A 26,544-nucleotide genomic window follows, 5' to 3' on the forward strand; every position below is an offset into this window, starting at 1 on the left:
TATACATATGTGTTATATATTTTTTTGTATATACACATACATATGTGTATGTATACAAGTACATGGTATTTCCATAGGGAGGATGTAGTAGTAATTCTGTAAAAAAAAAAAAAAAATGAGGCTTGTCTTCACAAAGAAAAAGGTCCTCTGCCCATTTTTTAATTGGGTTGTTTGTCTTCCTTTTATTGAGTTGTATGAGTACTTTATATATTTTGGAAATTAACCCCTTATCAGATGTATCATTGACAAATATCTTCTCCCATACACTAGGTTTCCTTTTCATTTTGATGCTGGTTTCTTTTGCTGTGCAAAAGCTTTTTAGTTTGATGTAGTTCCATTTGTTGATTTTTTTCTTTGTTCTCTTGCTCTAAGGATGTATCTGTGAAAATTCTGCTATGTGAGATGTCTGATATTTTGCTGCCTATGTTTTTTCCTAGGATTTTTATGGTTTCACACTTACATTTAAGTCCTTTATTTGTTTTGAGCTTATTCTTGTATATGGTGTAAGATGGTGATCTAATTTCATTTTTTTGCATGTACCTGTCCAATTTTCCCAACACCATTAATTGAAGATACTGTCTTTACTCCATTGTATAATCTTGCCTCCTTTGTCACATATTAATTGAGCATAATAGCTTGGGTCAATTTCTGGGGTATTTGTTCTCTTCCATTAATCTATATGCCTGTTCTTGTGTCAGTACCAAGCTGTTTTGAGTACGGTGGCTTTGTAGTATAATTTGATATCCAGTATTGTGAGTCCCTCCAACTTGTTTCTTCTTTCTCAAGATTGCTGCGGCTATTTTGGGTCTTTTTGGTTCCGTATAAATTTTTGGAGTATTTATTCTAGATCTGTGAAATTTGCCATTGATATTTTAATAGGCACTGCATTGAATCTATAGATTGCTTTAGGTAGTATGTACATTTTAATGATGGTTAATTTTACCAACCCATGAACATGGTATATTCTTACACTTGTTTATATCTTCTGTCTCTTTTTTCAACATCCTGTAGTTTTCTGAGTACAGGTCTTTTACCTCCTTGGTTAAGTTTATTCCTAAGTATCTTAACTTTTTTGTTGCAGTAGTAAATGGAATTTTTTTTTCTTTTTCTCTTTCTAAGAGATCATTATTGGCGTATAAAAGTGCCATTGATTTCTAGGTGTTAATTTTGTATCCTGCTACATTGCAGAATTCGTTTATTAAATCTAGTAATTTTTTTGGTGGAGTCTTTAGGGTTTTCTATGTACAATATCACGAAGATAAACAACCCAATTAAAAACTGGAGAGCCCTAGCTGGTTTGGCTCAGTGGAAAGAGCATTGCCTGCGGACTGAAGGGTTCCAGGTTTGATTCCAGTCAAGGGCACATGCCCGGGTTATGGGCTCAATCCCCAGTAGGAGGTGTGCAGGAGGCAGCCAATCAATGATTCTCTCTCATCATTGATGTTTCCTCTCTTTCTCTCCCTCTTCCTTCCTCTCTGAAATCAATAAAAAATATATTTAAAAAAAAATACTGGAGAGAGCACCTGAATAGACACTTCTCCAAAGAGGACATACAAACGTCCAAGTGACATATGAAAAAAATGCTCAACCTCCCTAATTATAAGAGAGATGCAAATGAGAACAACAATGAGGTACCACCTTTCATCTGCCAGAATGGCTACCATCAATAAATCAACAAATAATAAATGCTGGCAAGGATGTGGAGGAAAAAGAAACTGTAGTACACTGTTAGTGGGAATGTAGTCTGGTACAACCACTATGGAAAATAGTATAGAGTTCCCTCAAAAAAATAGAAGTGGAACTGCCATTTGACCCAGTAATTCCACTTCTAGGAACATATCCTAAGAAGCCTGAAACCAATCAGAAAGAATATTCTGCAACCCTATGTTCATAGCAGCATTATTTACAATAGCTAAGATCTGGAAACATTCCAAGTGCCCATCAGTAGATGAGTGGTTAAAAAAGCTGTGGTACATTTACACAATGGAATATATGCAGCTATAAGAAGAAAGATCTCTTATCCTTTGAGACAGCATGGAGGGACCTGGAGAGTAATATGCTAAGTGAAATAAGCCAGTCAAAGAAAGACAAATATCACATGATCCCACTTACACGTGGAATCTCGTGAACTTAATAAACTGATGAACAAAATAGATCCAGAGACATAGAAGCATGGAGCAGACTGAATTATTTCAGAGGGAAAGGGGGGTCGGGCAGGAAGAGATTAACCAAAGAACTTACATGCATAACCCATGGACAGATAATAGTGCTATGAAGGCCTGGGGAGGGGGCAGAGTGGGTAGATGGGGAAGGGGACATCTATAATACTTTAAATAATAAAGGTAAGTTAGAAAAAGAAAAAAAGAACAATAAAGATTTAGCCTAGTTTGCATTTCCTGTTCTAACAGCCCCAGAACTATAGTTTATAGAAATAAACCTTGAATCTCTGACTGGATTACTTGTAATTTCTGCTCAGAAATTGGATTGAGGTTTGTTGTATATGATGCCTCTGTATTATGATAATACCTTTATCAATCTCCAGATAATATTTAACATGAGATACTATTAGTCACTATCTTTGCATTCTCTGAATAGTATTAAAATAGGATAAAATTGGATGGGATCTCGAACATATTTTGAGATGAAACAGGTGTGTTTTTTTTAATATTAATGCAAACTCTGTATATGAGTCCTCCTTTATCAGACATATGGTTGGCAAACATTTTTCCCAGTTTGTAGCTTGTGTTTTAATTCCTTAAAAGTATGTTTAAAGAGTAAATTTTTAAATTTTCATTTAGTCAATTTTATGTATATTTTATACTTTGTGCTCTTTCCCTGTTCTATTTAAGAAATCTTTACCTAACTGAAGGTCACTATGATTTTTTCCTATTATTTTTCTAGAATTTTTATATGAGTTTTATTTTTTATAGTTACAATCTGTGATCCATTTCAAATTTATTGTCAGTATGTTGTAAGGTAGCAATTCCACATGTGGTTGTCCATTTTTCCCAACACCATTTAATGAAGATTCTGTCCTTTCTCCAGTATTGTATATTCATGGCTCCTTTGTCATAAATTGTCTATATATGTATGAGTTTATTTCTGTGCTCTCAATTCTGTTCCATTGTCCTGTGTGTGTGTGTTTCTGTTCCAATACCATATTGTTTTGATTACTGTAAGTTTGTAGTATATTTTGAAACCAGGAAGCATGATACATCCCCCTTTGTTGTTCTTCCTCAAGATTGCTTTGGCTGTTTGGGATCTTTTGTGGTGGTATACAATTTTAGTATTATTTGTTCTAGTTCTGTGAATATGCCATTGGAATTTTGATAGGGATTACACTGAACATATAGATTGGTTTGGGTAGTATTGACATTTTAAAAGTAATTATTCTTCCAATTCATAAGCATAGGCTATCTTTCCATTTTGTCCTCTCAGTTTCTTTTATCAGTGTCTGATAGTTTTTAGTGTACAAATCTTTCACTGCCCTGTTCAGTTTATTTCTATACTTTGTATTGTTTTTTATATAATTGTAAATAGGGTTGTTTTCTTCATTTCTCTTTCTGATAGTTTTAGTATATAGCCCCGGATTTTTGTGTATTGATTTTGTGTCCTGTGACTGTACTGGATTAATTTATTCTAACTTTTTTTTGGTGGAATCTTTTGGTTTTTATATGGTATCATATTTGCCAATAGTGACAATTTTCTTCCTTTTCTATTTGGATGCCTTTTATTTCTTCTTCTCGCCTAATTGCTGTGGCAAAGACTTCCACTATTCTATATAATAAAAGCCTAATGTGCAAATTGTCCCCTCAACTGGGAGTTCCACCGCTCGCTATGATGTGCGCTGACCACCACGGGGTGGCGCGGAACATGGCGGGTGTCAGCATTACAGCGTTGGCAGCAGGTGACTGTGGAGGCACTGCCGGCCCCAATGGGCCCTGAGGAGAGTGGGACCGTAGTGGGATGGTGGAGCAGGTGAGTGGGCAGTACCAGGCCAAGGCAGGTGCGAGTGGAGGCCCGATCACCCCACAGACAGTGAACAGTGGCGGCGACAGGGCGCGGGGCTAACTCCCTGCTCACAGGTGCTGAGGGAGCCAGGTGAGGGGCCGGGCTTGGCCCCAATCAATCACCCTGCAGACAGGATGGTGGAGTGGGTGAGGGGGTGGCACAAGGCCACCCCAACGGACCCCACCCATGCACAAATTTGTGCACCAGGCCTCTAGTTATCTATAATAATAAAAGCATAATATGCTAATTAGACCAGACGTCCTTCCTTCCAGACAAAGCTGCAGTGGACAGGGGCTGAGGCAGAGGCCCCTGGCCACAGCGGCAGCAGGCGGGGGCTGGGGCCAAGGCCCTTGCACGAATTTCATGCATCGGGCCTCTAGTGTTGTATAAAAGTGTTGAGAGTTCTCTCCCTCCAGGGAGCATGCCCATGTCTCTCCCTTTCACCTCTTCCCCCACAGGTACATATCCCATAACTTCTAAGGGGCCCCAAGTCTTGCAACCAGGGGAGCAGTGGGCAGGGGCTAACCCCCTGAACCTGTCTCAAAGGTTTTCTAATCTTTGACTTCCTAGTGAGCCAAGGTAGCCCAGCCTAGGCTCTCCTATTCCTCATGCCCTTCCTTGTTTCACTCTCCTAAGTATATTTTTGCTGTGAAGAGTAAATTTTTCCTTGCTTTTCTGATAAATAAATAAATAAATAAATAAATGTGTTGAAAATGTGCATCCTTGTCTTTTTCCTGATCTTTGAGGAAAATCTTACAGCTTTACATCATTGAACATGATGTTAGATGGGTTTACGTTGAAGTATGTCCCTCTATGCCCACTTTGTTGAGAGTTTTAAAAACTAGAGGCCTGGTGCACGGATTCGTGCACTGGTGGGGTCCCTCAGCCTGGTCTGTGGGGATCGGGCTGAAACCAGCTCTCCGACATCCCCTGAGGGGTCCTGGATGTAAGAAGGTAGTTCTCAGGTGATGCACCCCAGAATCAGGCTCCCTCCTCTCTGGTTCCTGGTACATCACCTGAGAATTGTAGCTGCCAAGTCACCGCAGCTCAGCAGCTCCTGTGTTGAGCATCTGCCCCCTGGTGGTCAGTGCACATCATAGCGAACAGTCAGAGTGTGTGCCCCCTGATAAGTGCACATCAAAGCTAATGGTTGGATGGTCACTTAGGCTTTTATATATATAGATGGATGTAAATTTTACCAAATGCATTTTCTGCATTTATTGAAATGATCATAGAATTTTTGTCCTTCATTGGGTTAATATGCTGTATCACACTGATTGATGTGCAGAACCATCCTTTCATATCTGGAATAAATCCCACTTGGTCATGGACTATGAGCATTCTAATGTATTGTTGAATCCGTTTTGCTAATATTTTGTGGAGAATTTTGACATCTATATTCATCAAGGATATTGGCCTGTTACTATCTTTATTTATGGTGTCCCTGTCTGGTTTTGGTATCAAGGTAATGCTGGCCTTGTAAATGTGTTTGAAATTGTTCCTTCCTCTTCAGTTTTTTTCGGAAAAGTTTGGGAAGGATAGGTATTAATTTTTTTAATATATTTTTATTGATTTAGGAGAGGAAGGGAGAGGGAGAGAGAGAGATAGAAACATCAATGTTGAGAGAGAATCATTGATTGGCTGCCTCTAGCATACCCTCTACTGGGGATCAAGCCCACAACCTGGGCATGTGCCCTTGACCGGAATCGAACCTGGGACCCTTCAGTCCACAGGCTGACGCTCTATCCACTGAGCCAAACCAGCTAGGGCAATTATTTTTTTTTTTTTTTAATGTTTGGAAGAATTCATCATTGAAGCCTTCTGGTCCTGAATTTTTATTTGTTGGGAGGTTTTTGATTACTGATTCATTATCCTTACTAGTAATTGGTCTATTTAGGTTTTCTAAGATGAAAGTTTTTAGATTACTACTTTATGCAATTATGTCATGATAACACCAAAATATATTTAGGATTCATAGAATTTCACTAGTCGGTAAAAGTTTTTAAAAATTTACAGGTGGCAAAGCGTAAAGAAAGATCTATACAGTGATACAAAATTGGCTTGTGTTGATTATTATTGAAGGTATTATGATGGAAACATGGAGTTTATTGTACAATTATCTATTTTTGTATATGTTCAGAATATTTCATAATAAAAATTATAAAGAAAATACGAATAAAAGCAACAATAGAAATTCATAAGATAATTTAATTTGGCTTTTGTGCCACTTTATGGATTATTTTTCTCTAAAGATAAATGTTTAACTCTTGGGAGCTGGGCTTATTAAAGTCTTAGGTTTTCCCTTCCTTAAGCAAGGTCATGGTTGATTTGTGTCAAACAGAAACCCAGAGTAGAATTGCTCTAATCCCTGCATTCAGGGATAAGACATTGTCACCATGGATATAATCACATGAAGCCCTGAAAAAAATCCTTTAAGAGTCTTATCCAAATTTCTTATACCACATCTTGAAGATGGGACATTCCAGTTCCTGATACAATAATGTGTCGTGTAACTGAAGCATGTAATTAAAGTATTTATTCTCACATGATTTGAAAGGATGTATATTAGAATATCAGATATTTGCCTGTATGTCATACTATAATAATATCACTTTGGAAAAGCTCCAGGGTGTTAATGTCCAATTTTGACTTGTAGAAATTAGAAATTAAACTTTTTTTCTATTTAAAAAAATGTATTATATAACAAATGATTATTTTTCTAATAATTTGAACTCTTAATTTTACAGCAAAACATGTTGATTCAAAATTGAGAGCAGGTAATAAAGAAGCAACAGATGAAGAGCTGGAGAGGATCCTTGACAAAATCATGATAATATTCAGGTTTATTCATGGTGAGAAATACTCTTGTTCTTATTAACATTGGGTATATAGAAAATGCTACATAGTAAAAATATATATATACATATTTGGGCCCTATCTTTTCTTGAGAAAAATTGACTAAAACATTTCCACTTTTATATTAATACAGGAACTAGAATGATAGCTGCCCATCTAACCTAATAATACCCAAACATGCAAATTGACCGCACCTTCGCTATGCCCACAGCCAATCAGAGCGAACAAGATGGCGGTTAATTTGCATATGCGGGTGCTGAGCAGCCTGAGTCCTGTAAATGTCCACTGGACCCAGGCTGCTCAGAGCCTGTAGGCCTGCGCTTAGGTCCTGAGCGGCCTGGGTCCCATAAACATCCTCCGGACCCAGGCGGGATCGCTTAGGTCCTGAGCCGTGGGGGACCCCAGAACGCCCCCTGGCCACTGGGAGCCTTGGTGGGCGGGAACATTCCCGCGTCGTCATAGCGACGCGGGAATGTTCCCGCCCCCAAACACATGCAGCAGTCTGGGGTCTGGGAAACATCCTTCAGACCCAAGCCTCTCAGATCGTGTAGGCCTGCGCTTAGGTCCTGAGCAGCCTGGGTCCCATAAACATCCTCCGGACTCAGGCGGATCGCTTAGGTCCTGAGCGGCAGGGGCCCCAGAACGCCTCCTGGCCACTGGGAGCCTTGGTGGGCAGGAACATTCCCGCCCCCAAACACTTGCAGCAGTCTGGGGTCTGGGACCTAAAGCTGCTCAGAGCCTGTAGGCTGGCGCTTAGGTCCTGAGTGCAGGGGCCCCAGAACGGCCCCCTGGCCACTGGGAGCCTTGGCGGGGCGGGAACATTCCCCTGTCGCTATGTTCCCGCCCCCAAACACTTGCAGCAGTCTGGGGTCTGGGAAACATCCTTCAGACCCAAGCCTCTCAGATCCTGTAGGCCTGCGCTTAGGTCCTGAGCAGCCTGGGTCCCATAAACATCCTCGGGACCCAGGCCGATCAGAGCCTGTAGGCCTGCACTTAGGTCCTGAGGGGCAGGGTCCCAGAATGCCCCCTGGCCACTTGGAGCCTAAGGGTGCAGGCGCCAAGGGGCTGGGTCCCGCAAACATCCTCAGGACCCAGGCCAGTCCGAGCCTGTAGGCCCCTTGCTTAGGTCCTGAGTGGCAGGGTTCCCAGAACGCCCCCTGGCCACTTTGAGCCTATAGGTGCAGGAGCCACGGGGCTGGGGGCGGGGCGGGGTGGAAACATCCCCTGTCACCATAGTGCCCCCAGCCGCTTGGGAATGCTCCAGCACCAAGAGGCAGTTTGGTTCCACGTCCCCAGCCTGGCGCACATGATGGGGGGCTGGCTGCTGGCCTCGGGGGTGTGTGGAGACCCTTGGGGGCCACCACTGCGTGCGGCCCAGGGGTCCCTGCATGCCCCCCAGCCTGGCGCCCATGGTCAGGGCTCATACAGGAGGCAACCAATCAAAGTGTCCCTCTCACATTGATGTTTCTCTCTGTCTCTCCCTCCCTAAAGAAAGTTGTCATTGTTTCTTGGTGAAGGGACTGGAGTCCGTGTTGATGAAAACACCTTCGTGGTGACTGGTAGTGGCTGCAGCAGTGGGGTGATGGGGCTGGTGCCTTCCCCTGATCAGCCCGGTTGCCTCCCACAAAGGAGAGTGGGGAGCGGGCCTAAGCCATCAGCAGGACATCCCCTGAGGGCACCCAGTATGTGAGAGGGGGCAGGTTGGGCTGAGGGACCCCCCAACCCCAGTGCACGAATATCGTGCACCGGGCTCCTAGTTGATTAAATAAAAAGTATTTTCTTTGTGGAAATTAAACACAAGGATTCAGTGAAATTAGAGCTGGCTTGCATCAGAAGGAACATTTCTGAGGGTTTTTTAGCAGTTAAAGTGAACATTTGCATATCAGTTGTCTAATGTTTATTTTCATTTGGTCATAAATAGGTAAAGATGTCTTTGAAGCATTTTATAAAAAAGATTTGGCAAAAAGACTCCTTGTCGGAAAAAGTGCCTCAGTCGATGCTGAAAAATCTATGTTGTCAAAATTAAAGCATGGTAAGCATGAGGAATCGGGTTCTGTCCTACCTCTGGGCTGGGAATTGGTTGCACTAACAACATGTTGCTCCTGGTGTTTTTCACCCATCCTTCACTTGTGTCCCAGAGTGTGGTGCTGCTTTCACCAGCAAACTGGAAGGCATGTTCAAGGACATGGAGCTCTCCAAGGACATCATGGTTCATTTCAAGCAGGCAAGTTCTGTTTTTTCAAGTAAAACAGCTTTTTAAAAAGTATCCCACTTTAAAGTATGTGAAATGGTTATGTAAAGTATGTAAATACTTACATAAATTAGGTAAAATTCCCATCCTTAAATATTATACTGTTAATGTCTCACGTATTCAAATAACCTAAATTCAAAATGAAAAATAATCCCTAAATATGTATAATGAAAATTTGATTTAAATTAGTTTAATGGTATCTTATATTGGTGACATAACCAAAAAAGAAAAATATTATGAAGATTATACCATTTGCCTTTTTATAGTTTTTATGATATTCTAAAATTATTTTGTCTTCATTTTCTTTGCTTTTAGTATATGCAGAATCAGAGTGACCCAGGCTCTATAGATCTAACAGTAAATATACTTACTATGGGATACTGGCCAACATACACACCTATGGAAGTACATTTAACTCCAGAAGTAAGTGTTTTAAAGACTATTCATCCTTTGTTTTAAATATATTAGTACTTCCAAAACATTATAAATGTCTTTCTTTGTTTCACCCATACCATGCACAGACATGTTAGTTTTCAAGAATTATTTAGTGCGAGGTTTTTTAAAATCATACACTCAAGCAAAAATCTAAGTGATTGCTTTTGTCCCTGTCCACAGCTCACCCATGTCCATTGACTAACCATCAAGAAGGCATCAACGCAGGCACTTGTTTTATTGTTTTACTGGAGGCCCAGCCTGCACCCTCTCCAATCTGGGACCCCTCAAGGGATGTCTGACTGCCTATTTAGGCCCTATCCCAGTAGGTTTGGGCCTAAGCAGGCAGTCGGACATCCCTCTCACAATCCAGGACTGCTAGCTCCCAACTGCTAGCCTGCCTGCCTTCCTGATTGCCCCTAACCACTTCGGCCTGCCAGCCTGATCACCCCTTGACCACTCCCCTGCCAGCCTGATTGATGCCTAACTGCTCCCCTGCCGGCCTGTTTGCCCCTAACTGCCCTCCCCTGCAGGCCTGGTCACCCCTAACTGCCCTCCCCTGCAGGCCTGGTCCCCCCCAACTGCCCTCCCCTGCAGACCTGGTCCCCCCCAACTGCCCTTCCCTGCAGGCCCGGTCGCCCCCAAGTGCCCTCCCCTCCCAGCCTGGTCACCCCTAACTGCCCTCCCCTGCTGGCCTGGTCACCCCCAGCTGCCCTCCCCTGCTGGCCTGGTCCCCCCAGCTGCCCTCCCCTGCTGGCCTGATCACCCACAACTGCCCTCCCTTACAGGCCTGGTCCCTCCCAACTACCCTCCCCTGCTGGCCATCTTGTGGTGGCCATCTTGTGTCCACATGGGGGCAGCCATCTTGTGTGTTGGAGTGATGGTCAATTTGCATATTACTCTTTTATTAGATAGGATTTTTTTAATATATTACTTCAGAGAGGCAGTGAGAGGGAGAGAGAGAAGTCTTGTGAATGGTACTGAGGGCTTATTTATATGTCAGCCACAACTTTGGATACTCTGAGGATATGTAGATATGAGGGAGAATTCGGGGCTCAGGAACTTAAAATCCAGTTAGGGAAACAGCAGGAGCACCATCAATTACAGTACCAGGTGTTATGGAAAAGGGCTGGTTCCAGTGTGGGATCTGAGAATTAAAGATGAGCAGGGATGAAGGCCTTCCAGCTGAAGGGGCTTCCAGAAAGGGCAAAAGAAAGTACAGACTCATGGCAGCTGGCCATCTGGATCAGAAATAGTCCTTCTTGAAGCTGTTTTTCCCATTTGCGAGACATTATCTTTTCTTGATTTTGTTTGTTTGTTTCTGAACCCACTGGTCATTTGCCTTTTTGTTTTCTTTTTTAATTTATCCACCCATATCCTAAATGCTAACATTGCCCAGAATTGTCCTTCAGCTCCCTTCTCATTCCACACCTTTTCATTGAACTCAGCCCACGCCAGCTCTCAGCCTCCAGCATGTGTGTCCACTTGAATGTACATAGATGACATCCATGATTTCTCTCATTACCCTTCTCCCTACCTCCCTGAATCTCTTTATCCTGTGGGAAATGGGGATAGCACTTTAAATCAGTTTTTCTATGAGATGTGAAGCATCTCTATGGCCCAGCTCACCCACATGGATGTCATGTTCCCTCTATTCTAAATTAGTAGTAGGCCCCAAACCCACCCACTTCTCTCATCCTCTCAGGCCTCCATGTATAGCCCTCTAAATGGAAACTTCTTCTCCAGAAAACGTCCACACCCTTAACCATCCCCAGCACATGAAGCTTGTTAAAACTTATCTCCCCAGTCACCTTCACCAGAAAGCACTCCCTCAAGTCCTCACCCCACTTCACCCCAGACTCCACCCTGGGCGTGCCTCTCTCATAGCACTGCAAGTTTATTCGCTTCTTATTTTATTTTTAAATATTTCAGACTTATAGGAAATTATCAAGAATAGTTCAAAGAATTTCCAGTACCCATCACTCATTTTTTTTTATCATTGCTTTATATGCTTCATCATTCTGTTCCTCTCCATATATGTGCCATTTTTCTCCTGGTCCATTTGAGAGTAGATTCATTTTATCCTTAATACTTTATTGATGTATTTTTATTTTTTTGTGAGAAGAGAAAGAGAGATCAATTTATAGTTCCACTTATTTATGCATTCTCATCGGTTGATCCTTGTATGTGCCCTGACCAGGATCGAACCTGTGGCCTTGGCATATGGGAACAATACTCTAACCCAGCCGTCGCCAACCTTTCGGACCTCATGGACCACCAGTGGTCCTCCTTGGACCACTGGTTGGCAACGGCTGCTCTAATCAACTGAGCTACTTGGACAGGGCCTTTACCCTTAATACTTTAGTGGGGTTTTCCCAAAAACATAACCAGAGAATGTTGTCAAATTCAGCTAGTTAACAATGAAGTAATTAATACTGTCATCAATACACAGCCAAGTTCTATTTTTGTCAGTTGTCCCAACTATATCTTTTAGCATTTTTTTCTTGGTATCAGATCCCGTCCAGGACCCCACATTTTCATTTAGTCGTGTCCTTTCATCTGTAACAGCTACACAACCTTTCTTTTTCTTTCATGACACTACATGTGTTTGCTTGGGGTTTTTAATTTTGTTTTTTTTTTTTTACTGTTGTACTCGGGATAAGATTTATTACAGCAAAAGTGACATGTTTTTAAAATGCAGGCCAGTTTTCTTATATTATCTTTGTTTGTCTGATTGGATTCAGTTCATGCATATTTAACCAGAATCCCACATGGGTCGTGTCCTTTCCTCTCAGTATCATGTCCAGAGGCACACACTATTCTTTTGCTCCCATATAATCATTTGGTTAAGGTCTTACCTGGTTTCTCCACTTTACTGCTGGTATTTTTCCTTTGGTGATTATTAAGTAAATTATGGGGAGATATTTTAAGACTATGTAAACCTCTTATTTCCCCATCAGACTCTCACCTGCTTGATTCCTGCCTGAATCCATTTTTACCTTGATGAACAGTGATTTCTTTTTCTGTCCTTATGAGTATGAATTCATGGAATCTTAGTTACTTATTTGATGCCAAAATCGTCCCATATTTGGCTGGTGGGAGCACTTTTCAGCCGCCTCCTTTTCCTTTCAAAACACCCCTGCATATTTGAGTACTTTTTTATTTTCTGGCAAAAGGTGTTTGAGGCTTACCATACTGTATTTTTTAAATTGTGGTAAAATATACCTACAACTTACCATTTTATTTTTTTAAAATATATTTTTATTGATTTCAGAAAGGAAAGGAGAGGGAGAGAGAATTGAAACATCAATGATGAGAGAGAATTGTTAATTGGCTGCCTCCTGCACGCCCCCTACTGGGGATCAAGCCCACAACTCGGGCATGTGCCCTGACCTGGAATGGAACCATAACCTCTTGGTTCGTGGGTCGACACTTAACCACTGAGCCATGCCAGCCGGGCAACTTGTCATTTTAAAGTGTACTGTTCAGTGGCATTAAATTGTACATCCATCACCTCTGTCTAGTTCAGAACATTTTCATCATCCCAAATAGATACCCTGGACCCATTAATCAGTCACTCCCATTCCACCCCTACCATACACACACTGCCCCAGCCCTGGGCAACCACTAATCCCTTCACTGTCTATGGATTGGCCTATACTGGACATTTCATATAAATGAAATCATATGACATGTGGTCTTTTATGTCTGACTTCTTTAACTGTGTTTTCAAGGTTAATCTATGTTGTAGTATGTATGTGTCACGGCTTCATTCCTTTTTAAGGCTGAATAATTTTCCGTTGTTTGGATATACCACACTTTGTTTATCCATTCATCCGTTAATGGACATTTGGGTTATTTCCACTTTTGGCTATTGGGAATAATGCTGCTCTGTGTAATTTTTGTTTGAATAGATGTTGTCAGTTCTTTAGATATATCCCACGAAGTAGGAATTTCTGGGTCATGCGATAATTCTGTTTAACTACTAGTTTTCCACAGTAGCTGCACCATTTTACATTGCCATCAGCAACACACAAGGATTCTAATTTCTCCACATCTTCAGTATTTGTTATTTTCAGTTATTTGATTATAGCCATTTTAGTGAGTGTGAGTGATATCCCATTTTGATTTGATTAGCTTTTTCCTAAGAACTAATATTGAGCATCTTTTCATGTACTTATTGGCCATTTGTAGATCTTCTTTGAAGAAGTCTATTTAAACCCTTTGCCCATTTTTAAATTGTGTTGTCTGTCTTTCTATTGTTGAACTGTAAGAGTTTTGTTTTGTTTTTTAAATAGATTTTTATTGATTTCAGAGAGGAAAGGGAGAGGGAGAGAGAGATAGAAACATCAATGATGAAAGAGAATCACTGATTGGCTGCCTCCTGCACCCCCCTTACTGGGGATTGAGCCCACAATCCAGGCATGTGCCCTTGACCAGAATCAAACCTGGGACCCTTCAGTCCACAGGCTGATGCTCTATCCACTGAGCCAAACCGGCTAGGGCTGTAAGAGTTCTTTATATATTCTATATACTAGACCCTTATCAGGTATGTGATTCACAAATATTTTCTCCCATTCTGTGAGGTGTCTTGTTACTTTCTTGATGATGCCCTTTGCACAAAAGTTTTTAATTTTTATAAAGTCCATTTAATCTGTTATTTCTATTGTTGCTTGTACTTTTGGTATCATATCTAAAAAAAACTATTGCCAAATCCAAGGTGATGAAAATTTTACCCCTATGTTTTCTTCTAAGAGTTTTATAGTTTTCACTCTTACATTTAGGTCTTTGATCCATTTTGAGCCTGCAATCGTAAACTAGCACATAGTAAACACCAAATGTTAGTTGCTATATTATGATTATGATTATGATTATGATTATCATTAACACAGCAATTAATGTCAAGGAAATAATTTTTAGGAAAGGTATGCATTGAGTTTTATCACATTATTGACTTAATTTTGGGGTGTGATATGATTTAGTAGATATTTTTTCTAAAAAGAGTCCTTTAGATATACACCAAAATATTTAAAAATGAATATACACTAAAATACTTAGAAGTGAAATGATACCATGCCTGGGATTCGATATTGAAAATGGGTAATGGAGTAAGTATGATTGTAGAGTTGAGTTTGAAGCATGCAGAGGAGTTTGCCAAATAGATATGAGGCAGATAGGCATTTCTAACAGAGGACACCACTTTGACAGAAGCACAGAGGCATTCACAAGTATTTTATACAGAGTGTACAGCAATGAAAATCCCACACCTGGTTCTGCCCTCTTTTAGCTCTCTGTCCAGAGGAGCTATTCACAAATTGCAATAACTACTATCAGAGCTGAGAGTGGTTGGAGAAGGCTTCTCTGAGGAAGCAGTTCTGAAAAATGAGTCGATATTGTTAGGAAAGTGGCTTCCCAGATCTGGTAGAGGAGATGTGTGAGAGCCTGAGGGAGGATGAGACACTGTGCTCAGTGAAATGGAAAATGGGACTACAGTGTCAAGGGTGGGAGGCATAGGAGAGGCCAGTGAAGTCAGAAGTTTCAGAGGAAAGGTGCCTTAGCAAGCCACGGAAGAATTTTACTCTTAGGAAGAATGTGGAAATGGTGCAAAATTGGGGGGAAGGAGGAGGGGATGGATATGCCAGCATGTGTGGAGTGGGTGGAAAGACAAACCAAAGAAGACTCAGAAAGTGTGGACATAGAGACATAGAGATAGGAAGTCCAAGCAATGAGTGTCGTAGACACCAGGAGGAAGCAGGAGCCTGCTTCATGGGAAGCTGTTGAGAGGGATCATCTCACAAGATGAAGCCTGAGGAGAGCCATTAGTTTTGTCAGCATAGATCACTGGTTACCTGAGTGGAGAGTAAAGCAGATGTGAAAGGAACTAAATAAAATAATGAGCAAAAGGAAGTTAGAGGAACAGATGTAGTGCACATAAACAGGAACAGGTACAAAAGTGGGAAAGGAGGGGACCCCTGGAAGAGGGGGAGCTCGGGGGCTTAAAATGAGATATCAGCAATAACAATACTGGCTGACAGTTTGCAAGGTGTAAAAAACCTTCCATGAAAATAATGGCTAGCTTATGTCATGTTTCCTGTGCATACACTGTCCTAAGTGTTTTATATCAACCCTCACAGCAGCTTGATGCCCAGGTCTTGCCATAACCATGGATCATGGTTCAGAGATGAGGCATCCCAAGGCCCTAAGAGCAGTTAGGAGTCAGTGAGAGCTTGAGCTAAAACCTGATAAGATACACCTGGGCCTTAGACAGTGTCTCTGAGGATGGCCACTGTGGTCTTCATTACATATGCTATCAGCCACGGAAGCCTGGGTATGGGGTATAGAGACTATAAGATACAACCTGTTTGTACATAAAACCGTAGTTCCAAGTGTTATCCCATTGTGTGAGGGAAAACCCCTATGTCCTAGGTGGTGAACATTTTTCACAGGTAATAGAATCCAGAAAAATAACTGTCAAAACAGAACTGATCTTTTTATTTAGCTGTGAAAAATTGTAAATTGAATGATTAATGGTGTTTAGCATAATTAAATTTGTTTTCCTTTGCTTGACAGATGATTAAACTTCAGGAAGTATTTAAGACATTTTATCTCGGAAAGCACAGTGGTCGAAAACTTCAATGGCAGACTACATTGGGACATGCTGTTTTAAAAGCAGAGTTTAAGGAAGTAAGTTCTTTGTCTGTTAAATTTACTTTTTATTTTTGTAAGTATGTTAACAATTTTTAAAATTGTAATTGAACTTTGGTAGCAAAGAAAGGAAAATATTCAGTATAACTCAACATTGGCTTTTGTAGGTCAATAAAATTGGAACAGTTGATGGGTTAATATCTGAATCAATAAGAAGTCAACAGGAATAGAAAAACATTTACCTAATTGAAAAATGAGCAAAGGATGTGGAGAGGCAACTCATAAAAGCAAGACTAAAAAAATCAATATTCATGAAAAAATGTGTTCCACTTCTCTGCCAACCAAAGGGTTGCAAATTAAAACACAATAAAGTGCCACTTTTGATTATGAAATTGATAAAGGCTAAAATTAAAAGAAACAGCATCTCTTACCCACTGTTGGTGGGATAACATGAGCTTTATGAAGGGCTGTTTGACAATGTGTATCTCAAAACTTCTCAAATCACATGCTTTGTTGCCTTAGCTTCAACTCTGGGAATTTATCTTTTTTTTTTTTTTAATGTATTTTATTGATTTTTTTACAGAGAGGAAGAGAGAGGGATAGAGAGCTAGAAACATCGATGAGAGAGAAACATCGACCAGCTGCCTCCTGCACAACCCCCACCGGGGATGTGCCCGCAACCAATGTACATGCCATTGACCGGAATCGAACCTGGGACCCTTCAGTCTGCAGGCCGACGCTCTATCCACTGAGCCAAACCGGTTTCGGCCTGGGAATTTACCTTAAGACCTTTTCTCAGGTTAATGAGTAAAAATATCTGTTGCAGTGCTATTTTTTAGTGGTTTTTTTAAAACATATTTTTATTGATTTCAGAGAGAGAGATAGAAACATCAGTGATGAGAGAAAATCATTGATTGTCTGCCTCCTGTAGGCCCCACTCTGGGGATCAAGCCCACAACCCAGGCATGTACCCTGAACAGGAATCAAACCATGCCCTCCTGGTTCATAGGTCGATGCTCAACCACTGAGTCATGCCAGCAAGGCTGCAGTGCTATTATTAAAAGTGATATTTAAAAGGGGAAATGCATGCAATGTATTGATAAATGAAAGAAACATGTCACAAAACAGTCCTTCATATTCAAATTTAACTTCAATTTTATAAATAAACTTATGTACACTAAGCAAAAACAAACAAGATTTCTATTTTGCTGGCTATTATAATACACTATCATAAATTATGCAGTTGACCCTTGAGCAACTAAAGTTTGAACTGTTTGGGTCCACTTATATGCAGGGTTTATTTTTTTAAAAGTATAAGTGGCAGATGATTTATAGATTCAATGCAATTCCTATCAAGATACCAGTGAAGTATTTCACAGAACTAGAACAAACATTCCAAAATATTTATATGGAACCACAAAAGACCCAGAATAGCTACAGAAATCTTGAGAAAGAACAAAGTTGGAGGAATCATGTTACCTAGTAAACTATACTACAAGGCCATGGTAATCAAAACCATGTTACTGGCATAAAAACAGACATATAGATCAATGGAACAGAATATAGAGCCCAGAAGTAAACCCATGCCTTTATGATTAATTATGTTTGACAAAGGAGGCAAGAACATACAATGGAATAAAGGCAGCCTATTCAACAAATGATGTTGGGAAAATTGGATACCTGCAAAAAAGTGAAACTAAATCACCTTAGTACACCATATACAAGAATAAACTCAAAAGGGATTAAAGACTTAAATGTAAGACTCAAAATCATAAAAATCCTAGAAGAAAACATAGGCAGTAAAATTTGTGACAGTTCTCTTAGCAATATTTTACATATATATATATATGTGTATATATATATACATACACACACACACACACACACACACACACACACACACACATATATATATATACTAGAAGCCTGACGCACGAAGATTCGTGCAAGAATGGGCCTTCCTTTCCCTGGCTGCTGGCACCGCCTTCTCTCCGGCCTGGAGCTGCCTTTCCACCTTCCCACGCTGCCCAGAGGCCTGAAGTGGCTGGGGTGGTGTGGAACACCTGTATCGTCGTCATGGTGACGGCGCAAGCATCCTGCCCTGGGCTGCTCGGTGCCTGTGTATGCAAATTAACCTGCCATCTTTGGTGGGTTAATTTGCATACTCCTGATTAGCTGGTGGGCATCACGAAGGTATGGTCAATTAGCATGTTACTCTTTTATTAGGTAGATACATATCTTTGGGCAAGGGAAACCAAAGAAAAAATAACAAATGGGACTACATCAAAACTGAAATGTTTTTGCACAGCAAAGGAAACCATCAACAAACTGAAAATACAACCCACTGAATGGGAGAACGTATTCACTAATACATCTGATAAGGGGTTAATATCCAAAATTTATGAAGATTTTATAAAACTCAACACCAAGCCGAAACCGGTTTGGCTCAGTGGATAGAGCGTCAGCCTTCGGACTGAAAGGTCCCAGGTTCGATTCCGGTCAAGGGCATGTACCTTGGTTGTGGGCACATCCTCAGTGGGGGGTGTGCAGGAGGCAGCTGATTGATGTTTCTCTTTCATTGATGTTTCTAATTCTCTATCCCTCTCCCTTCCTCTCTATAAAAAAATCAATAAAAATATATATTTTTTTTAAATCAATGGAAAAATATCTTTGGGTGAGGATTAACAACAACAAATGAAAGCAGTGTTTCCAAATCTGCTTTGAATTTTAAAAAAAAGAACAAAAAAACTCAACACCAAAACAAACAATGAAATTTAAAAAATGAGCCAAGGACCTAAAATAGACACTTCTCAGAAGAGGACATACATATGAAAAGATGCAAATTAAAATCACAATGAGATAACACCTCACACCTATCAGAACAGCTTTCTTCAGTAACTCAACAAATAGTCTTGGTGAGGATGTAGAGTAAAAGGAACCCTTGTACACTGTTGGTGGAAATGCAGATTGGTGCAGCCCTATGAAAAAAAATTAAAAATGGAACTACCTTATGACCCAGCAATTCCACTTTAGGAATATAATCCAAAGAAACCCGAAACACTAATTCTGAAGAATGTATGCACCCCTGTGTTCATTGCAACATTATTTATAACTAGAGGCCTGGTGCATGAAATTCACGCATGGTAGGGTCCCTAGGCCTGTCCTGCGATCAGGGCCGATCAGGGCCTTCCAGCTTCCAGCCAGGGCCTCCCTTCCCCGACTGCCAGCTGGGGCCTTCCTTTGTTCTGCACCACCCCCAGGTGATCAGTGCACATCATAGCAGGCGGTTGAGCTGCATTAGCATATTATTAGCATAGTAGAGGCCTGGTGCATGAAATTCGTGCACGGTGGGGGGGGGGTCCCTCAGCCCAGCCTGCACCCTCTCCAATCTGGGACCCCTCAAGGGATGTCCGACTGCCCGTTTAGGCCCAATCCTAACAGGCAGTTGGACATCCCTCTCACAATCCAGGACTGCTGGCTCCCAACTGCTGGCCTGCCTGCCTTCCTGATTGCCCCTAACTGCTTCTGCCTGCCAGCCTGATCACCCCTTAACCACTCCCCTGCCAGCCCGATTGCCCCTAACTGCCCTCGCCTGCCGGCCTGGTCACCCCTAACTGCCCTCCCATGAAGGCCTGGTCACCCCTAACTGCCCTCCCCTGCAGGCATGGTCACCCCCAGCTGCTCTCCCCTGCAGGCCTGGGTCCTTCCCAGCTGTCCTCCCCTGCTGGCCTGATCGCCCACAACTGCCCTTCCTTGCAGGCCTGGTCCCTCCCAACTGCCCTTCCCTGTTGGCCATCTTGTGGCGGCCATCTTGTGTCCACATGGGGGCAGCCATCTTGTGTTGGAGTGATGGTCAATTTGCATATTACTCTCTTATTAGATAGGATTATGCTTTGATTGGTTGAATCGACAACCGGACACTTAGCATATTAGGCTTTTATTATATACGATTATGCATTTATGTTGCATTGTGTTGTTATGCAGGGTTATACACATAAAGCCACGCCTACTAGTCTTTGAGGTATTATAAAAGTTAAGATATGATCCCCTCACTGCCAGCTTCAGAACTGAACCTCTGCAGAATGATCTCCTGACTGCGATTTTTCCCTTCCATAGCTAGGCTTGAGGATGAATCACTCACAGCATGCTCTGTTGTCCACACAGTACTAATATATGTATGGAAAGCCTCTATAGTGGGGACTATTTAAATAGAGGTGGGGCCCAGCCAACATAGCTCAGTAGTTGAGCGTCACCCTATGAAACAAGGTCATGGTTCGATTCCCAGTCAGGGCACATGCCCAGCTTTGGGCTCGATCTCTAGTATGGGGGGTGTGCAGGAGGCAACCAATCAATGATTCTCTCTCATCATTTATGTTTCTATCTCTTTCCCTCTCCCTTCCTCTCTGAAATCAATAAAAATATTTTTTAAAAGAATAGAGGTGGGAAATTATGTGAGGTCCAAAACTGGGTTACATTTGTCATGTACATCACAAGCACATATAAAGGGAAACTGGCCAACAGTTTATGATCATTTATGTGCTTATGTCATTACTCATTCTTTAACAGTGATGTTAGCTAGCTCTTTTGCTAGCTTTCCTGTCCATACAGGTTTTGTCACTGGGCCTTCCCATACTCTGTCCACTCATTCCAGTGGCATTCCTAACCATTAAGAGGACCTCGGCAAGCTAAAATGGGACCCAAGGGTGCTGTTAGATTTGTGTTCAGCAACATCTGACTTCAAATAATGATAATCACCTTGGTCAACACAATTTACTAAAGAACTTTTTTACTACTTTAAAAATATTTCAAGAGAAGAATTTTTAAGTGTCATACCAAGTCATTTTATTCTCGTATAATTAGTAACATAATTTTTTCTTATTTGGTGGCTAATTAGTAATTTCTTATACCCTCTTCCCCGAAGTTTGAGAGCAAAAAGAAGCTTCTTAAAGTTTTTCAAGATTGTGCTAACAAAGCTTTACGCATGATATGTTTGTTTTCTTTAAGGGAAAGAAAGAGTTCCAGGTATCCCTCTTCCAGACTCTGGTGCTTCTCATGTTCAATGAAGGGGACGGATTCAGCTTTGAAGACATAAAAATGGCCACTGGGATAGGTATGAAAACGCTCTTCATGAATGTGTGGTTTTTGAGTGCCCTTGTTTTTAAACACTTACTCATTTAAGAGAAGATGTAGACCGTGTCTCTGCTTGTCACACTTGAGAGTGTGGTTTCTTTCATTTTTGTTGAGTGTCATTATTCATTTTAATGCTAATCTGTGCCTGCATTTTTCTCCTCAACCAGAGGACAGTGAATTGCGGAGAACGTTACAGTCACTGGCCTGTGGCAAAGCACGAGTTCTGATTAAAAGTCCCAAAGGAAAGGAGGTAGAAGATGGAGACAAATTCATTTTTAACGGAGATTTCAAGCACAAATTATTTCGAATAAAGATCAATCAAATTCAGATGAAGGAAACCGTATGTATAAACTTTCTCTTTTGACTTATAGGGAGGGTGTTCACCAAGGAATCACTAGTTTTTATAATTTCTTGACTGTAAGAGTTCTGAAGCATATTTCTAAAGTATCTAATTTGAATACAGTGTTTATAAGAGTACTCATTTTAATGTAGCTTTTGTTAACTTTATATTCACCATAAGAATGAAAATCAGAAAAGAAATGCATTTAACAGTTATTCACAAAAGTGGTGTGATAAATCAGAGCTTCCTATATCAAATTCTGTTAGTGGAGAGAGCATGTCATTTCCAAAACCCAGTGACTTGTCTTTTTATTTTTGCACAGCACATTTCAGCCTTTCTCTCAACCTCGGCCTCAGCCAGGGTCCTGGGGTGGAAGTGGTAAGAGTTGTGGGTGTCAAGGACCCACTGACATTGTATCTGTGATCTGTGTACAGGTGGAGCATCTGTAGCTTTGATCAGATTCTCAAGGTTCGTGTCCAGAGCAGGTTCTGGCCCACTGCCCTCAGGCCCTTCCTAATGCAGAAGCCCTTGCACCCCTGGGCTGTTATCAAACATACAGGCCAGGTGGGCAGGCCCACCCCTGGCACCCCATTTATATAACAGGGTGTCCAGCTGGCCCCCTTGTACATGTTAATGACTTGAAGAGAGGCCTTTTGAAGGAGTGAGGTTAATTCAGACAACCCAAGGACAGCTTTCATTGATCTAAAGTGGTATCACAAATACTTTCTCCACCTCCAGCAGAAGACAGTGATTGCTTCACTTACATAGAGGTGTTCAAAGTAGCCTACAGAAAATATGTTCAGACTACACAAAAGAAATTTAAAAAAACAATAAATACATAAAAGATGTTCATTTTCACCAATGATTTTTGTGAAATTCAAATTAAAGTAACATTCCATTTTTAATCTGTCACTTTGGGAAATGTTTAAAAGTTTGTCATATCCAGGGCTGGTAATATATGGGAAAACAGACATTCTTTTTTAAAGGATTTTTGTTTTTGTTTTTGTTTTTGTTTTTTAAGATGTTTGACATACACAGACCTGCCTGTCCCCTACCCCCCTTTGATCTGCAGGCCTCTATTAGGCTGTTTTTTAAAATATATATATACATATACATATATATATATATTTATATATATATTATATTTTTTTTTTATTGATTTCAGAGAGGAAGAGAGAGAGAGAAGCATCAATGAGGAGAATCATTGATCAGCTGCCTCCTGCATGCCCCCTATTGGGGATCAAGTCCACAACCCGGGCATGTGCCCTGACCTGGAATCAAACCATGACCTCCCTGTTCACAGGTCGATGCTCAACCACTAAGCCACTGTGGTTGGCTTTTTTTTTTTTTTTTTTTTAACCATCAAGTTGTTATCAGTGTTTACTGTTTGCTTCTGATATAAGCTCTTTATCTGTTCAAGTTTTTTTATTTTTTCTAATTACTCCTTATATATTCAAGTTTGTTGTAAATCAAGAATAGATTTTCAGTTTTGTCATGACTTATCAAGGTGATTATAATCTAACCTTGAAATTATTGTGATGATTTCTGTCACATTAGTAGATTCCCAATGCTGAGAAAAGTTTACATTTCTGGAGTAAATTCTGATGACTAGTATGCTTTGTTTTGTTTTCATTACTATGCTCCTGGATTTAATCCAGGATTATATAGGGTTTTTACAGCTTTTCTATAACTTTTAAAATTATTTTTCAATGTTTGGTACTGAAGTTGTACTCCTTGGAAGCTAGGTTTCATTAGAACACAATGCATAGCAGAACAGGATTCATTTAAAGTTTGGCCTTTCTTGGCATCAAAAGTTTCTAGTCAAAGTCAACAGTATGACATAATTAATACTAAAATATACCTTTACACTTCACTTTTTGTCTTTTTTGTGCAGGTTGAAGAACAAGTCAGCACCACTGAGAGAGTGTTTCAGGACAGACAGTATCAGATTGATGCTGCTATCGTCAGAATAATGAAGATGAGAAAGACTCTGGGTCATAATCTTCTAGTGTCTGAATTGTATAATCAGCTGAAATTTCCAGTAAAGGTAAATGTATATTGGCTTAATTAAAACTGTAGTATTGTGCCAAACCATTGGCGAAGCATGTTCGATTCTCATTACCTTCAGAATCATATCATTTGTTCTACATTTTAAGTGATAATTTGCTTCAAAAATCTACCTTTGTGTATATACTAAGTCTAGAAAACCTGGCAAATGATGATAGTAGGAACTTTATCTCAAATGTTCTTCATCACCATTATAGAAGTGATAGATACCTAAAATTCCCACTCTAGAAGGGAGAAGGTACTACATGGAAATGGACATTTATTAGCAGCAGTTGTAACAATTCAAGTTATATCACGGGATTTTAAGGAGATCATGCTAACTAATTTAATAAGCATTTTGCAAACTACAAAGCATTCTTTACCTCAGTTATATGTCTTCATTGCTATTGAGTAAAAAGTCTACCCTAAAACCTTTCAGTCCGTGCGTATTTCCAGAACTGAGACCTGTCCTGGCTGTATGTGGAGTACAGGATAAGTGAGGGGAGCATTATGAAGAGCTTTAACGCATGTATAAATCCACCTAGAAAGTATGGGACTCTCATGACACCTGGCCTTTCAGTGACTAAGCCTGCCACTTGTGCTTTTGAGGTGGAAGTACCCTGAGTTTGTGTTGTCCAGTTTGATAAAAGACCAGCTGACCCTCCTTTCTCACCAAGGGAGTCGAGGTGGACCAATGAGTCTTTGACACTGAAATGGCGGGTGAGAATGCCATCCTGCCTCAGCAAATACTGGGTTTCTGTACTCTGCAGAGGCAATGTGTGCTCCACAGTGCTCTGCACAGTTGTGGAACACTGCCTCATACACCGTTCCTCCCTACCACGAGCCTGGGAGAGTGTTGATTTCCCCTCTGCAGATGAGAGACCCAGCAATTAAAAGACTAAATAGCAAGTAAGGTGTGCATACAGCCATAACGCCTAGTTCTACTTTGATAGGTAATTGGGTTTCAGCCACATATTGTAAAATGTATGATCTGTCACTAATTAGAAAGTTACAATGTTTGGAAGAAAGAACATACAGGTAAAAAACTTGCTCATAATTGTCAGCATAATTGTGCTTCCTAACAGCAGAGCCAGAGGGCGCTCTTCGTGGGCTGACATGTCATGGTGTGGACATATATCTATTCAGTCATCTACTTTTAGCAAAGGAATACTCAGAATTTATGATTGTACTTTATAAATATAGCATATATAGTAAATATTAGTTCTTAGGGAGAAATATCCTTAACAGATGAAAGTGCCTTGAGACATCAGATTTCCCTTTCAAACAAACAGAAATGTATTACCTAATTGGATCTGCCATGTACATATACTCATTAGTGATCATAAATAATGTATTTACATTTCACAAGTTTCATATTTCCCACAGGAAGCCCTGCTGTGACAATAAATTCACATGGAGCACTTGAATTAAGAAATAATGTTAACATTGTCTTTGAAGTAGGAAGTTTTAGTCTATTCATTTTATACTTACAAATAAATATGTATATTTATATAATCATGTGCAAAATAAGCATAATTATAATCACATATTTCGTGCATAATGTTATATTCCCCTATGTTTGTAAATTTAATTCCACTGTAATTGGGTGTTTTTTGTTTTTTCTTTTTTAGCCTGGAGATTTGAAAAAGAGAATTGAATCTCTTATAGACAGAGACTATATGGAGAGAGATAAAGACAATCCAAATCAGTACCATTACGTGGCCTGATGCATCGGCCAGCTGTTTTCTTTCAGTGAGACACTGGAATGTATCTCCAGAGCAGTGAAACACCTCTGTGCTGTTTCCAGGGCTTTCTGGGATTGAGCCAGCACAATACTTTGGATTCAAAGGAAAGGAGATGATTCTTGGATAACCCTTCACAAGGCTTAAGGATTTGCAAATGGCATATGTATCTTTTCACCCTCCAGTTATTCCTCTTGTTCTTTTAGGCATTTAAGTTGTTTCCATTGCTCTGTGCAGAATGACATTGGGATTGGACAAGAAGATACTGGTTAAATGAGGTTCCTTTGTAAGGTGGTGTTGTTGTGGCAAAAAAACTGAAAGTTTGGTTTGTTTTTGTGTGTGTGATCATGAATGCACAATAAAAAGACCCTCTATGCTGCATTCTTTAGCTACAGAGATTACTTAGGTATTCCTGAAGATAAGCTATTTTAGTTGATGAACACTTAGATTAAAACAAGAACCCTTAATTGGTGAACATTAAGAAGAAAGTCAGTGTTAAAAACTGGTTTATTAATTATGCAATCTAAATACTGGCATCTATTTTTCATTTATTTTCAAAAAGTTTTAAACTTTAATGACTGATTTTTCTATAATGAGGTTTCTCAGTGAGATCTCTGATGTGCCAAGAGGACATCGGGTCTGATGTGTTTGGAGCAATGAACCCATCAGCGTCTTTATTTCCACTGAATTATTTGTGAATTTTCTGTTTAAGGTTTTGAGGGGGTAGTGTGTTTGTGTTTACCATTCTAAGATTGAGTCTAGCAGTCCCTGTACTTTGCATTGGGGTAACTGCTGTTTGATTTTTTTTAATTGCAGTATTTGTATGAATGGTATAATAAAGTTTGGTTTTGTTCTTACAGTCGCGCACAGGGACAGTCGTCATTCTCTGTGCCATAACCACTGTAAAATGTTTTATAGGAGACTTAAAGTCTTTATTGTGAAGCAGAGGTTATTTTGTCAAAAGATTAAAAGGATTTCATTGGCACCTGGTTTCATGTTGTGTATGTATAGTGAGGTTGAATAGCAGATTATGTTAGTATGGTAACTATAACAGATGCTTTTAGATAACATTTAAAACTACTTTATATTTT

At 40.4% G+C, this 26,544-nt stretch overlaps 1 protein-coding gene across 1 annotated transcript in view; it reads left to right on the forward strand.

The window, feature by feature from the left end:
• CUL4A (cullin 4A) overlaps positions 1-26,438 on the forward strand; it is a 69,503-nt gene extending 43,065 nt beyond the window's left edge. The window contains exons 12-20 of the mRNA XM_008143915.3: positions 6,759-6,863; positions 8,789-8,899; positions 9,006-9,091; positions 9,434-9,541; positions 16,121-16,234; positions 21,200-21,305; positions 21,493-21,665; positions 23,560-23,712; positions 25,343-26,438. Coding sequence (XP_008142137.1) covers positions 6,759-6,863; positions 8,789-8,899; positions 9,006-9,091; positions 9,434-9,541; positions 16,121-16,234; positions 21,200-21,305; positions 21,493-21,665; positions 23,560-23,712; positions 25,343-25,438 — 1,052 coding nt within the window. The 3' untranslated portion in view covers positions 25,439-26,438. The remainder of the gene's footprint in view (positions 1-6,758; positions 6,864-8,788; positions 8,900-9,005; positions 9,092-9,433; positions 9,542-16,120; positions 16,235-21,199; positions 21,306-21,492; positions 21,666-23,559; positions 23,713-25,342) is intronic.
• Positions 26,439-26,544: the final 106 nt, after the last annotated feature.

The sequence above is a fragment of the Eptesicus fuscus genome, chromosome 8 (assembly GCF_027574615.1).
Source record: "Eptesicus fuscus isolate TK198812 chromosome 8, DD_ASM_mEF_20220401, whole genome shotgun sequence".
NCBI classification, from domain to species: domain Eukaryota; kingdom Metazoa; phylum Chordata; class Mammalia; order Chiroptera; family Vespertilionidae; genus Eptesicus; species Eptesicus fuscus.